The 12,519-nt window shown below is 51.0% G+C and overlaps 2 protein-coding genes across 2 annotated transcripts in view; one reads left to right on the top strand and one right to left on the bottom strand.

The window, feature by feature from the left end:
* Positions 1-5,731: 5,731 nt before the first annotated feature.
* Positions 5,732-12,288, bottom strand: TRAPPC3 (trafficking protein particle complex subunit 3). Its single transcript, XM_085306686.1, has 4 exons — positions 9,471-12,288; positions 9,131-9,230; positions 8,405-8,587; positions 5,732-7,870 (listed from the first exon to the last, which is right to left on the bottom strand). Coding segments are annotated over exons 1-4 (405 nt in total). The 5' UTR covers positions 9,473-12,288; the 3' UTR covers positions 5,732-7,750.
* Positions 11,347-12,519, top strand: part of LOC146594855 (uncharacterized) — an 8,665-nt gene continuing 7,492 nt past the window's right edge. The window contains exons 1-2 of the mRNA XM_085306740.1: positions 11,347-11,459; positions 11,694-11,751. Of these exons, the coding sequence (XP_085162866.1) occupies positions 11,347-11,459; positions 11,694-11,751 (171 nt within the window). The remainder of the gene's footprint in view (positions 11,460-11,693; positions 11,752-12,519) is intronic.

Raw genomic sequence — 12,519 nt, 5'->3', positions numbered from 1 at the left:
CAATAAAAGAGGAACAATGAAGCCTTGTCAGAAATAGTCAGAAATACCCAACGCCTCCGAAGGCTGCAGAGCTCCAGGCGGCGCTGCCAGGGGAAGGGCATCGTCTCTGGTGTCCTCCTGTCCGAGGCCTCCAACGAGGGAACCAGGACTCGGAGCAAGGGCAGCTCCTCGTGCATCCTCCTTGAGCACGTCCGAGCAGGGTCTGCGAAAGCCCCGCGGGCAGCGGCTCCCTGCCCGGGGCTGGCCGCTCGCCTCGCTGCGYGTGCCTCTTGCAGAACCGCAGTGCCCGATGCTGTCCGGGTACCGGGTGTGAGTCACGGGTTTACCGCAGGGACGCGCGCGTGCCCAGACGGAGCGTGAGCGCCCGGGTGACGTGCGAGGGCACGGGTTGCTCCCACGTAGCCGCACAGCTAACGCGCGCACCGTCTCCCCGCTAATTCCCACCGATTTGTCCGTGCGCCGGCACTGACGCGGTTCGGGCCTGAGGGCTTCCCCTCGCCGGGGGAATCGCAATGGGCTGAGCACAACCCGGGGCGAAGCCGTGGGAAGCTGAGACTAGGAAGGGAGGACTTTGGCTTACACTGGGCTGGGAAAGGTGTTTACCTGACTTCTTAAATGTTTGTGTTTCTCGATATCTGAGTCAGTGATTAGAATTTGGCCTTGCAGAGGGGTCCCGGGGCGCTGGCTCTCGGCGCCGGGGCAAGGAGGTGGCCGGCGGCGGCTCCCACCTTGGCGCGTGACGGCTCCGATCCCGGGGTTGGAATTCCAGCAATGTTATTAAAAGCAGACTCATTATTTTATCRCAGAAGAGCATTTGGCAGCGTTGGGCCGGTAGCCCCGGGGCAGGGCGGACCGGGAGCAGGACGAGCGCGACGCATCGCCCCATCCCCACCGCGGTCCCGTGCCCGGAGCCGGCAGCAACCCGGAGGAGGCGACGCCGGGCGCTCGGCTCCTGCGCGTGCGGGGACACTGGGTGACCCATCCCGGCCAGACGTTAGTGGTAGTCAAGAGGATAAAAGCTGGAAAAAATATTAAGAGCTGAAAAACAGCAAAAAAGACCATGCTGGGAAGTGACAGACTAATGTCTGGGAGTCATGGTGCGCCCGGAGGAGACCAGAGCCAAACGCAAAGGATAACACAAGAGGCGGGTTGAAGGGTTATTGGTCTTGGATCGTCCACTGAGGAGGTATAAAATCAACCCCACGGCCTCCAGCAGGCGCCAGGACACGGCCCAGCCGCAGGACAGCCCTCGCCCCTTCCCCTCTTCTAACGTTTCTCTGGTGAGGAGAAAAAGGGAGTGAAAATTTACACTGCGTGAAAAGGAGGAAGAGAATTGAGAAACAAAACAAACCCGAAAATAGCAAGCTGAAGAGTTCCTRGTTTGCAGAATTCAAGAAAGCTTTTGGAGAAGAAATATCACCACTTTCTGTTTGGATTCACGTCAGCATGTCTTGTGGAAAAGCAACATTTTTTTCAGCTGAGTTTTTGCGTAAGCATAAAACGCTTCCCTGGAAAAACGCTGCCTCTGCTGCCCGCAGTGCTGGGCAGCCGGATGCAGGAGCCGGGAGCACGCGGAGGACGGGACAACCTCCCCGTGCCCCGCCGGCCAGAGCGGAGCRCGGCTGGCTCTGCGCGGACGGAGAGGGATTTGCGAGAAGCCATAACCAGAGGCATCTCCTTTTCCTTGTTTTGAGGGGCTGGAAGCCACTGATTTATGAGGAGAAATGTGAATTCTGGGAGGCAAACGCCTTGGTGGGGCCCAGGGTGGAGTTTTCCTGTGGCAAGGAAGACCGGGCTGTTGTTTTGTTGTTTTCCTAAATACTTCAAAGTCCAGACTAGCAGTTCAAAATGTGCAATAAATCTGTTGGGAGAAAATAAATTGGAGAAATGAATCCAACTGGGACAATATCACATTGAAAATATTTATCACCACCGCCTTGCTTTTGGGTTAGGAGGGTGCACGGGGCTTCGCCGCGGCCCGGCCGTCTCGTGCCCGACCGCAGACCCCTCGTCCCCCCGCGGCTCTTTGCAGACCGGGGGACGGAGGTGCCAGCGCCCTGCAAACCAGAGGGGCCGCGGCCCCGCTGCCGAGCGGCGACGGGCCCCGGGGAGCACACTGCGAGTCTCCAAGTTTCCGCTTGTCCAAATGGGATTTGTTTATTGTGCTGGAGCGAGGAGCAGAAATCCGATTACAACGTAAACATCCCCCGGGGTGAACAGCCCGGCTCATCGCTGCGTTTCCGCGGGGAGACCTCCAGCCGCAGGATGCAGCCTCTCGCCGCCGGCCGGAGCGACGTCCCGGCCGCGCACATCTGGCTGAAAGCTGCGGGAGCTGCCCCYGCCGCGAGGACACCGCTCCGGAACCGCCTCCCTCCCGGAGCGCYGCCCCGCTCCCAGCCTGGCGCCTCTGCCGCGGGACCCCCGGCCAGGGCTTCGCTCCGGGCCGGCACCCGGGGCTGGCGCGAAGGGCCGCGCAGCGCCGTGCCCGGCCGGTGCAGCGCCTTGCCGCCCTCCACGGGCAGCTCTGCGGCAGCAGCAAACGCACCGAGCGTTCCCGGGGGGAAACGCGCGTTCGCAGGCGTCCCTGGAGGGGAGGGAGCRCAGGGACGCCCCGGCCCTCTGCACCACTGGCTTTTAAACCTGCCTGGAGTGCTCSAGCCCCCCCTTTTCCCTCATCCCTCTCCCCTCTCTTGTCTACATGTTGCTATTGTCATCTTTAATATCACGCGGAGATATGAAAAGCTGAAAGTTGCCTCTTTGCCTGCCAGGTTAAATTGTTCGTCAGGAACATCTATTACTCCCACAAGTCAACTTTCCCCCTCGTGGTATGTGTCTAGGGGTCAGGCCTGGCACTACATGAAAGTGAGGGTATTCAATAACCTAGAGCCGTGGAAAGGCTTTAGTCCAACTCCAACCATGTACAGGGTTTTATTGATGCAGCATGCCTTTCTCCATTTGTTTCCTATAAACAGCACATGGTAATATTTAGTAGGTTTCAAATAGAGCTTTTTGCATATTCTCCCTCGTCTACAATGAGCTACTTGGTAGTAGACAGTTTTAATTTACTTAATGCAATTTTTGCTTTTTGTTCTTCCAGAGGGTCTGGGCTGTTTTTGACCCAGTCGSCCCCGCAAATTACTGCACAACTTTATGATTCCTCGGGGGGCCCGGAGCAAGAGTCCATAATCCGCGCCCCGCGGCAGCCGGGGAGGCGTGCACGTTCTCCTGCTCGCTGAAGAGGGAAAAACGACCTGGCGCGAGCCCTCCGTTGCAAAACAACCCCGTTTCAGATGCAACGTCACTGAGGAGGCAACGTGGATTCGCGRCGGGCCGGCCCTCGCCTGCCCCGGGGCCGCCCAGCCCGGGCGCATCCCGTGACAGCAGCCGGCCAGAGGTCATCTCAGGAGACACCGGGTGCGTTTCAAGGCTCTTCGGGGCTGTTCTTGCTGGCAAGACCTAGTTCTTGCTGTGGGCCTGGCAGGCGGCACGTGATGCTCGCTGGCTCCAGCCAAAGAGAAAAGCCACTTTATTGCAAAAGCTGCTGCCTCCCCCTTCCTCTGGGGCTGGCAGGCCGGCTGGGGACGCTGCGCAGCTGACACGTGCCTTGGCTGCAGGGAGGACGAGACGCTCCACCGGCGAGGTGAGGAGCAACCCCGGCCGTTCGGCAGCGGGATGTGCCRGCTGTTTTCACCAGCTACCCCACCTCCAACAGCACCAGGCCAACCCCCCTCCCAGCCCCGGGGCTAACGGGCAAAACGCCCACCGCAGTAAAGCCCCACCGCTCCCCGCAGCGTTCGCAGGAACAGACGGGGCTTGTGCGCAGGACGGACTGCCCCCAGCCCAGCGCGGGCACCTGACGCCCTGGTGTGCTGCAGCCTGCGAGCAGCGGCCGCAAAATTAGAAACAAGTAACTCTGGTGGGATGCAAAGTAACTCTGGTGGGATGCAGAGAGGCAAGGTCATAGCAGAAGCTGGTGGAAGATGAACCTAAGCCCCGGCTACTCCCAGCCACAGCGCCTGCTGGGACGGAGAAGCAGGGCGGAGGGGTGCAGCTGTGAGGGGGTGATGCTCTTCGGGCCCCCTCCCCACCTCCCACCCCGCAGAGATGCGCTGGCACGTGCAAGCTGGCCCTGCTCCTGGACGCCCACCCGGGTTTGCCACGCGCCGCCACCCTCTCCATCCGCTGCTGAAGGTCATTCTCTAAGCCGAACCTCCCTTACCCCTACTGCAACGCAATTTGCCCTCAGCTGCAAAAATCAGACTGCTCAGGGCTTCTCTGCTCAGTGCGAGGTAAGGAGACCCGGCAGCCCCGCGCCGCAGCCCCCCGGCAGCCGTGCCCGCGCGCTGCCGTGGGGCTGCCCCTGCTCAGCGTGCCAGCGCGAGCGCCCGGCTGCAAGGGGCTCGAGAGGCTCCCCGCCGGCAGCGCCCCAGCGGCAGCGCCGGGGCCCCGCCGCGTCGCCCGGGGGTCGCGCCGGGGGGCTCAGCCCCATCCCGCCGGTGGGCGGCCTTGTCTCCCGAGCAGACCCGGGCGCGTTCCCCACCCCGGCTCCCAAGACTCGGGCTGGCTGGTAGCTCTCCAGGTCTGCGCCTGTTCGGCAGGAGGCCGACACAGCCTCCCTGCAAGGCTAAGGGGCTCCTCACAGCTTTCCTAATCTATAGGGGAAACACACTTGAGACCTGGCATTTGGTGGTGTTTGACTTGGACCGGGGCCCGCTGCCGCCTGAAAGCGAAGGGGAGCTGCAGTGTTATAACAAGCATTACACCGACAACGAGAACAGCCCCTCCAAGCTTGTCCGGGGCTTTAAACCCTCAACTGCTCTGTGCTAATGGAGATCAGACCTGGATAACGAAACACTGGGGACTGGCTAGCGCCAGGAGCCAGGTGCTCGCCTCCAGGGAACAGCTCATGCGGGCTGAACTTGCCTATTGTATTTTTCCCAGAACACTGATGCTGAATTGCTTCAGCTGTTGCCAGGAGGGCCTGCGGGGGCTCAGCGCCCGGGGCAGTGCAACAGGAGCGGCAAGGCGGAGCGGAGCCGAGCCGCAGGGCACCCCTACGGAAGACGAGCGAGACCGACCGTCAGACGTCAGCACGGGTAAGGCGTGCCACGCAGGGTGCTCTCGCCTGCGTGCTCCTCGGGAGTGCTTATGCAGCTTACACAAGAAAGGAAAGCTGAAATTCCTTCTATAGCGCCAGCAGTTTCCACTCCTTGCCCCTGCGCTCACACTCACCGCACCGCACGACTGAGAGCGGCTGTGGAGTAGCACCCACCCAAAGCTTGAACAGTCAGTGCCCAGGAAGAGAGTATAGGTGCATCCCCAGATTATTTCTCCAGTATGAACAGCATTTTCTCAGCTCAGACCTGCAAAAGACTGCCTTAGGCTGATGTTACTAAGTCTCTGCTAACGTACATGCAGGAATATTCAGGGGGCAGAAAAAGGCCAGTGMTCAAACAAGCAAACACAGTCTGGTTTCCCAGCGCTCCACATCAGCCCCTGTATACCACTCCCTTCAGCCACAATCCCTCCGTGCACTGAATATTGGGCAGGTTTCCTTCAAGCAGCTCAGTTAACCGCTTTCACACAAGCCAGCAGCCAGACATTCTTTGTGCTGCACTCCCATCACCCTGCCAGCCCAAGGCAGCGAAGCAAACCCACACTGCTCAACTGCTCCTCCTCCAACAGCACAGGCTTCAAAATAAATTGGGAAAAAAAAAAGGAAACCAAAGAATTGACATTAGGATTTCTTTTAATGTAATTGCTTTTAAAATGCATCCTTAAAATGACTTATAATGATCAATGATGAGAAACATCTGATCTTTTTGCACCTTTGCAACATGCCCACGCAGCACCTATACCTCCTAAACACATTAGCCACAGCTGTTTCTTGATGTAATTCTCTCACCGCTTTTAAAGTGACTCACTGCCCCTTTACAGGACAAACAAAACATAAGGGAGCATCCAAACACAGAGCCTATAGGGGATTCATTTGGGCAAAAAAGGGACTGGCTGAGCCATCCAGAGTCCAGATGGTTCAGTGTTCAAGAAAATAACCTGGATTCCCCGACAAACCTAAATTACTAGCAGATGGACTAACGAGAATGGTCACAGCTCAGAGGTTCATTTCAAGCCTTCCACAACCTAGTCATAACTCCGCTAGCAGAATGGGCTTAGACTGTAGAGTTCAGTCCATCACCTCAGCCTAACCCCCTCTGGAAGAGGGACAGTGTTTGCCCCAAATGCAGACTCAGGCTGGCCTAAAGCAGGGTGAATTCTTTGGGACTTTTCAAGTACAACAAAGAAGGAAATTACAGGAGTGGGTAACTCACTTTAGAGAAACGCAGGAGGTCTGTAGCCTTACTCCCMCCAGTACGTATGGCACAAACAGCAGCTTTCTCTCTTACACCTTACACTCAGGCATAAACCTACAAAGATGTTCAAGCCCCTAGTACTTGTGGAAGTCAATGGGTGCTGTGGACTTCAGGCTCCTAGATATCCCTGTGAATTTGTGCCTTCATGCTATGTAAAGTGATTAGAGAATTAAATGTCTGACTGCAGGTTCTGGATGAGTAGGGTGACAAAAAAAAAAGAGGATTTTCCAATTTCTTGGGTTCTGAGATATAACATTACTTTGTGTATTTAGTTACTCTACTCAACAGCAGGTATTACAGACTGCTGTATCTTGCCAATTCAAATAATATGGAAAATCGTGGTTTAGCCTAAATACGTATGTGACATCCCCTTCACATTGTGCAGTATTTAAGAGCAGAAGAGACTCTATTTGCCGAAATGCATTTAACACTTCCCAATTGTTATTCTGAGTTTTATTTTTTAGTTCTGTCAACCCAGCAAACAGGCTCAAGGCAGCATACACTGCAGAACACCAAAGACATTTCAGCCACTAGCTCCGTTTCTCTGTTTAAAATATTCAGTGTTTTTTTTGCATACAATTTACTGGCCCTCCCCTTCCAAGAGGAGAATAAAGAGAGTAACACACAAACAACATCCCGTTAGAGAATGGTATTGCTGAGTTTGCTTTCAGAAACACTGCTAGAGGAAGAGAAAGGGGCAGAAAGGCCCAGGCAGAACAGACCTTCTGAGCTTGCCAGCACTAGGTGATGCCAGATGCCATCGCCCTCTGAGAGAAGGAACCTCTCTGACAGGATGCCAAGCACTGAAACAGCTCTGTCAAATCTCCTTAGGATCAAGTTTGCATTTTACTAATAACTTCAGAATCAATTGCAGGAAGCCAGTTTGGTCTACAGGAATATTATGTGCTTATGTCAGAGTGCRCTTTAGCAACCTCTTTTTAAGAACAGCATTTAACAAACTCAGTGGGCACTCATATCTTGATCTCCAATTCTGGTTATAAAACCTGGATTCAGATTTGAACAGACTGAAGCTCTTTCAGAGTTTGAGCAGTAGTTCTTACACAACCAAATATCACAATTAGAAACAGTGTAGAAAGAGACCCCAGGGGGATATGAAAAAGACATCACCTTATGAAAAAGCTTCAGAATGAACCTGTGAAATAAACAGCAACCAGGCAATTGTCTTCTATGGAAGATGGAAGTAACAGTAGAAGAATATAACATCTTAAACAGTCAGTGAGTCAGTCTGAACATACAGGGGCACTATATCCCTACAGATCTGTGATAAAAGCACACTATATCCCTACAGATCTGTGACGAAAGCTAACCACCACAGCCAGCTGGTCCCCTCCAGTCCCAAAGGGAGACTGGGTTGCAAATCACTCTTCACCAGCTGGGAGATTGTCTTCAATCCGCCTGATGAACTTCATTCTTATTTCTGTGACGCTGTCGCCTTTCAATGTGTCCTGCACAAATTTTACATCCACAGCCATCTGAACCTAGGTGATGGAAGAGGAAAGAGGTGTTACCTCCATTATAATAACAGCTTCCCTAGAAACCATCTAACCATAAAGCACCAGCTTAAGGACTCAGAGGACATGACATGCGCTGCAGAGCTCTAGAGAAGCCCTAATTAGTTTTCAAGATCACTTCTTCCCTGTACATTGTGGCCTTTGGTTGCTTATGGCACAGCGGGTATCCTGCCTAGACAACATACCTCCTTCAGCGTAACTGGCACTCCCTCCAAAGACCCCAATTAACCCTATCACTCAGGGCTACATCTCCTGCTGCTCTGTGTATATTTCTCAAAAACTTCGGCTAAGTAAGACTATYTGCCATATATGACAGCAACAAAGCACTCCTCCATTTCTGCTCTTTCCTTGCTATGAATGTCAAGTCCAAAACCAACCCAGAAGCCACAAACACAGACCAGACATTGAAGTATCTGCTGATATTTTGGTTACTCATATATGTATCTTCAAAGCCCAAATTTCTATGACCTCTCTGTCTCACCAGATGAGACATTGGCTTACCATTTCCAGGGCACCTCGCAGCACTCCACACAACAAGTTGGAATAGATGAGAGACGAGTGGTTGTCAGGGAGTTCGACGAAGTCCACCAAGGGGTTATTTTCCAAAATCAGAGAGAACTCATCACCTCCAGGACTCCAGTTGGTGATGCTTGGAGTGATGCCCAAATACATTTTAAATGCTATCTGTTACATTAAACAGAGTAYGAACAAGAACATGACCCACGAAGTCACAGCATTACTTTGATCTTTGTCAAAAAAATTTGCTAATGGGTTTTGAAAATACCACTCCTTTCTGTCAATTCCCACCAGTCAGCAAAAGCCAGGGGCCTAATTTCTCTTTTTTTTTTCTAAAATCTCACTCAAAAATTTCACAACCACCTTGTGAATAGCAAATACTCTTTCCTCACAAACAAAGGGATATAGAGGGTCCTCCTCAAGGAAAGATGTCTATAGACAYCACTGGAACTAGATTTCATTGGTTTCTGGACATATGAGGAACTCCGGTTGAGGTTCAAATTGACTCCAAAGTAGCTATTTAAACTCAGCTATTAAGTAACTACCAAATGTACTTTAGAATGTTTCTCACCATTTATCTTCTCACTCCAYATTAAAATTCCATTTAAACTCCTATGTGAGAACATACAGTAGCCCACACACACCAGTTATGCCACGCAAATACATATAACCCAACACTAACAATCTGACCAGCTGAGCTTTGACAATTACCTTTGCAATAACATCTGCAGTTTCACGGAAATCATGACATCTTCCCACATTGGATCGGGCCAGAAAGTCTTCTATTAGCCGAACGCCTATGTTGTAACCCCTGTCAACRTACCAAAGAGCAACAAGCCACAGAATCAGAACTGTGCAGCTTTTGAAAGACAGTCAACATTTATGCAAGAAGATATTGGGGAAAAATAATAATTCTGGGAAATATCAACAGTAAATAAGACTCAATCTGTAAGATTTCATTCTCGGAGCAGCTAAAAGACAGTAGAACAGATAGCTGTGCCAACTATGAACTTGAGTTCCTACAGGGCACCACTGCAGCAGATCTACTCACATTTTGTCAAGCTGCTTGTTGACGTCCTCATCATTCTCGTAGTCCTTGCACAGCTGCGTGACCAGAGCTCCATATGTCAGTGTGAAGAGCTCTGAGTTCTAGACAGAGGCAAAAGCAATTTAGCACAAGCCAAGAGAAAAACTGACGAGCACTCCTATGTCTGTGTCCRGTGCTGCTTCAGCTGGCTTGGAAAGCAGGAACAGAAACCTGGTGCCTCAAAGGAATTTGGTACTTAATAAACAGAGATCCCAGTTCATATTTTGGCAAGGCWACTTCAATCTTGTTTGAAAAAGAACACCTCCTCTGATTAGAAACAATCGAGTACTTTTGTTCCCTCCCTTTCCCCATACACACAGCAYTTCCCATTAACATGTATCAAGTCTGACCTGAAGAGGCCAGCTAGAAGGCTGTTCACAGAACAGTATGAAAGTAAGAATGGCTACCGAGCTGCTAGTTAGCATCTCTCTGCCATATTCAGCACTTCCCAAGAGAACTGGAATGACACCTCCAAGTCATTTCACGTATGCTATTGAATAATTCCTGGACTTGCAGTTGCCAGGGACCTGAATTTATTTCAACCAATGCCCTAGCAGTGAAAGGTCCTACGGCTCAGATTGCTTTCTGTAGCCAATGTTTCATAAATGCACTACAAGTGGGTGACATCTGTTAAGTTCCATTTATGGTTCCTTTCAACAGSACAAAAAAATTCATAGATTTAATATATTCTTCTACCATGAAAAAGTGATACTAATTTGATCCTTAGAAACTTATCTAGCCACAAAAGTTACCACAATAAGCCAAAATCAGCTCATCAGACCTAGAACAGGAACAGCAAGGACTGCTTCAGGACAGGACTGAATACATCCGCGGATCTGTACTGTATACACTCACTTTCTGTGTCTGGCTAAGATCAGAATTACTTGCCCTTCCTTCACATGGTTGCCAGATTTGCAGAAGATATGAGGGAACCTGCTTTCTCTTGCAGATGCTACCATAACATTTCCTGAATCTGAAGCAAGTATTTCTCAGTTAGCATTTTCTTGGAAATCCTTAAATCAGACCAGTGCTTACATGGTCACAAACATGCTGCAAAACAAAAAGCTACAATAGTTTTTAGCTTTTCATAGTACCTGAAGTAAGTCTGTTCAGCGGCAAATAAGCCATTTTAATACAATTTTTACTTCTGCTTTCAGTTTTAGCAATTAGAAGCATTACAGAAAGTCTAATCTCAGATTAAAAGCCTATCACCTACCATGAGATGCATAGATGCAGAAGGTGAAATGAATGGCAAATACCAATACTAGAGAATGAAAGCAGCAGGCAGAAAGGAAGGGAAAAGAGACAACATCAGAGTTAAGTGACAACACTAATCACACTTCATTCTGAACAAGTTTACACAAAGCCAAGACAAACACAAGAAGGAATCACTCCCAAACTGCAACATTCAACAAATAGGAATTAGGTTTGTTAGAAGATACAGGGAATTCCATCTTGTCATTGTAATTCATGAGGTCAACAGTGATTAGCTACCAAGAGATTTTAGGCATATGAAAAGAACCAGTCAGGCTCCTGGCTACTTTTGCTTAATTTTAGATCTAAAGAACTGACACATATTCTTTATGTTTAGTGCTTACAATTCTACTTTCATCTTGAAAAGATAAAGATTGTTTAAATTTATGGTACCCAAGAATGACAAGGTGGAAGTCTCCTTGAACTCAACTAGCAGAGTCAGATATTTGGCAGAGAATTTAACAGACATGCAACAAAGGTTATGCTATTTTTAAGGGTTTAAGTAATTTTAGTAAAGATAGTGCCTGGCAGCTGGAGAGAGTAGGGGGTGAATGGATGGAGAAAATACAGCCGTTACCAGTCCAAGATGTTGTCATTTCTGATATCAAGCCATGAAGCTTTCACCTACTGTTATCAGTCTGAAGAGTGTGCMAGAAACCCCACAGTGATCACAGTTATTGCCTGCAAGCTGCTGTTTAGGTAACTTTGAATTTTTGCAACAAAAAAAACTTCAAAATTCATTTTTGTAAATCATATCTTCATCTTCAGTCAGCCTAATGGAATTGAAGTGCCTAAAGCCTTTCCATTAATTATAYTTTTTGCATTGCAGTTCAGTGTATAATCTCACCATATTGTCACATTGTGGCCATAAAAATGCCTGAAAGCTAATTAAATAACACCAACTCCTTAAACAAAAATCACTGTCCACACTAGAAGAGGATCAGTTTGTGGTGAGGTGGGAAGGCAGCAGTGGGTTGCTGTCCAGGTGCTGGTGAGTCTGAACCACCCAATAAGCACCTGAATGCACTGTCATGTCCTACATGTAGAAATGGCCAAAGAGGGAGGAAAAAACATTTTATTTTTAATTCACAATTTCAATATTGTCACTGCATCAAAAATGAATCGATTTCATTTCTTCTGAGCTAGAACTAGACCCGCACTCTTTAGCTTTGCTCTTTGTCGCTTTTGCACTTCTCAGTACAGCCGGACTGATAACATGGATCAGGGTTAGGGAGAACAAAACACAGAGACACAAGGAAAGCTTGTGCTTTGGGATTGTGAAGTTAGTATGTGGCCTTTCCACAATCGGAAATATCCAGAAGCCAGCTTCCCAGCTCTCTGCCGCTCCCTGCCTTGCCATGCACGCGGCAGGGGATCACTTTGGGAACCATCGCGGGTCCTGGGCGTTTAAGCTAAGCTCACTCAAAGGCTGTCGCATTTCCCTAGGCTGCTGGGGTACCTGTCACGCAGCACCGCTCCCGCACCGCTGCCACAAGGGCGGCGCGCGGGAAACGCAGCCAGGCTGGGAGGCGCAGCCTGGGCGGCATCGCSGCGCTGCCAGAGGAGCGGGCCGCGGGGCAGGGCCCGCGCGACGGGTCCTGGGGACGGAGGGGTGTTAACCGAGCGCAGCCCCCTTAGGAGAGGCCGCGCCGCCTCCGCGGGGCGCCCTGCGGCCCGCGATCGCCCGCACACGGGGCCCCGCGGCCTGTCACCGCCCGGGGGCCCGGCCTGCCCTCGCGGGGCCCCGCGGCCTAACCCC

Source organism: Rhea americana, unplaced genomic scaffold (assembly GCF_003343005.1).
Source record: "Rhea americana isolate MKP2758 unplaced genomic scaffold, rheAme1 scaffold_246, whole genome shotgun sequence".
Lineage (NCBI taxonomy): Eukaryota > Metazoa > Chordata > Aves > Rheiformes > Rheidae > Rhea > Rhea americana.
Note: the sequence above shows the minus strand (reverse complement) of the source record. Positions and strands in the feature narration are given on the sequence as shown.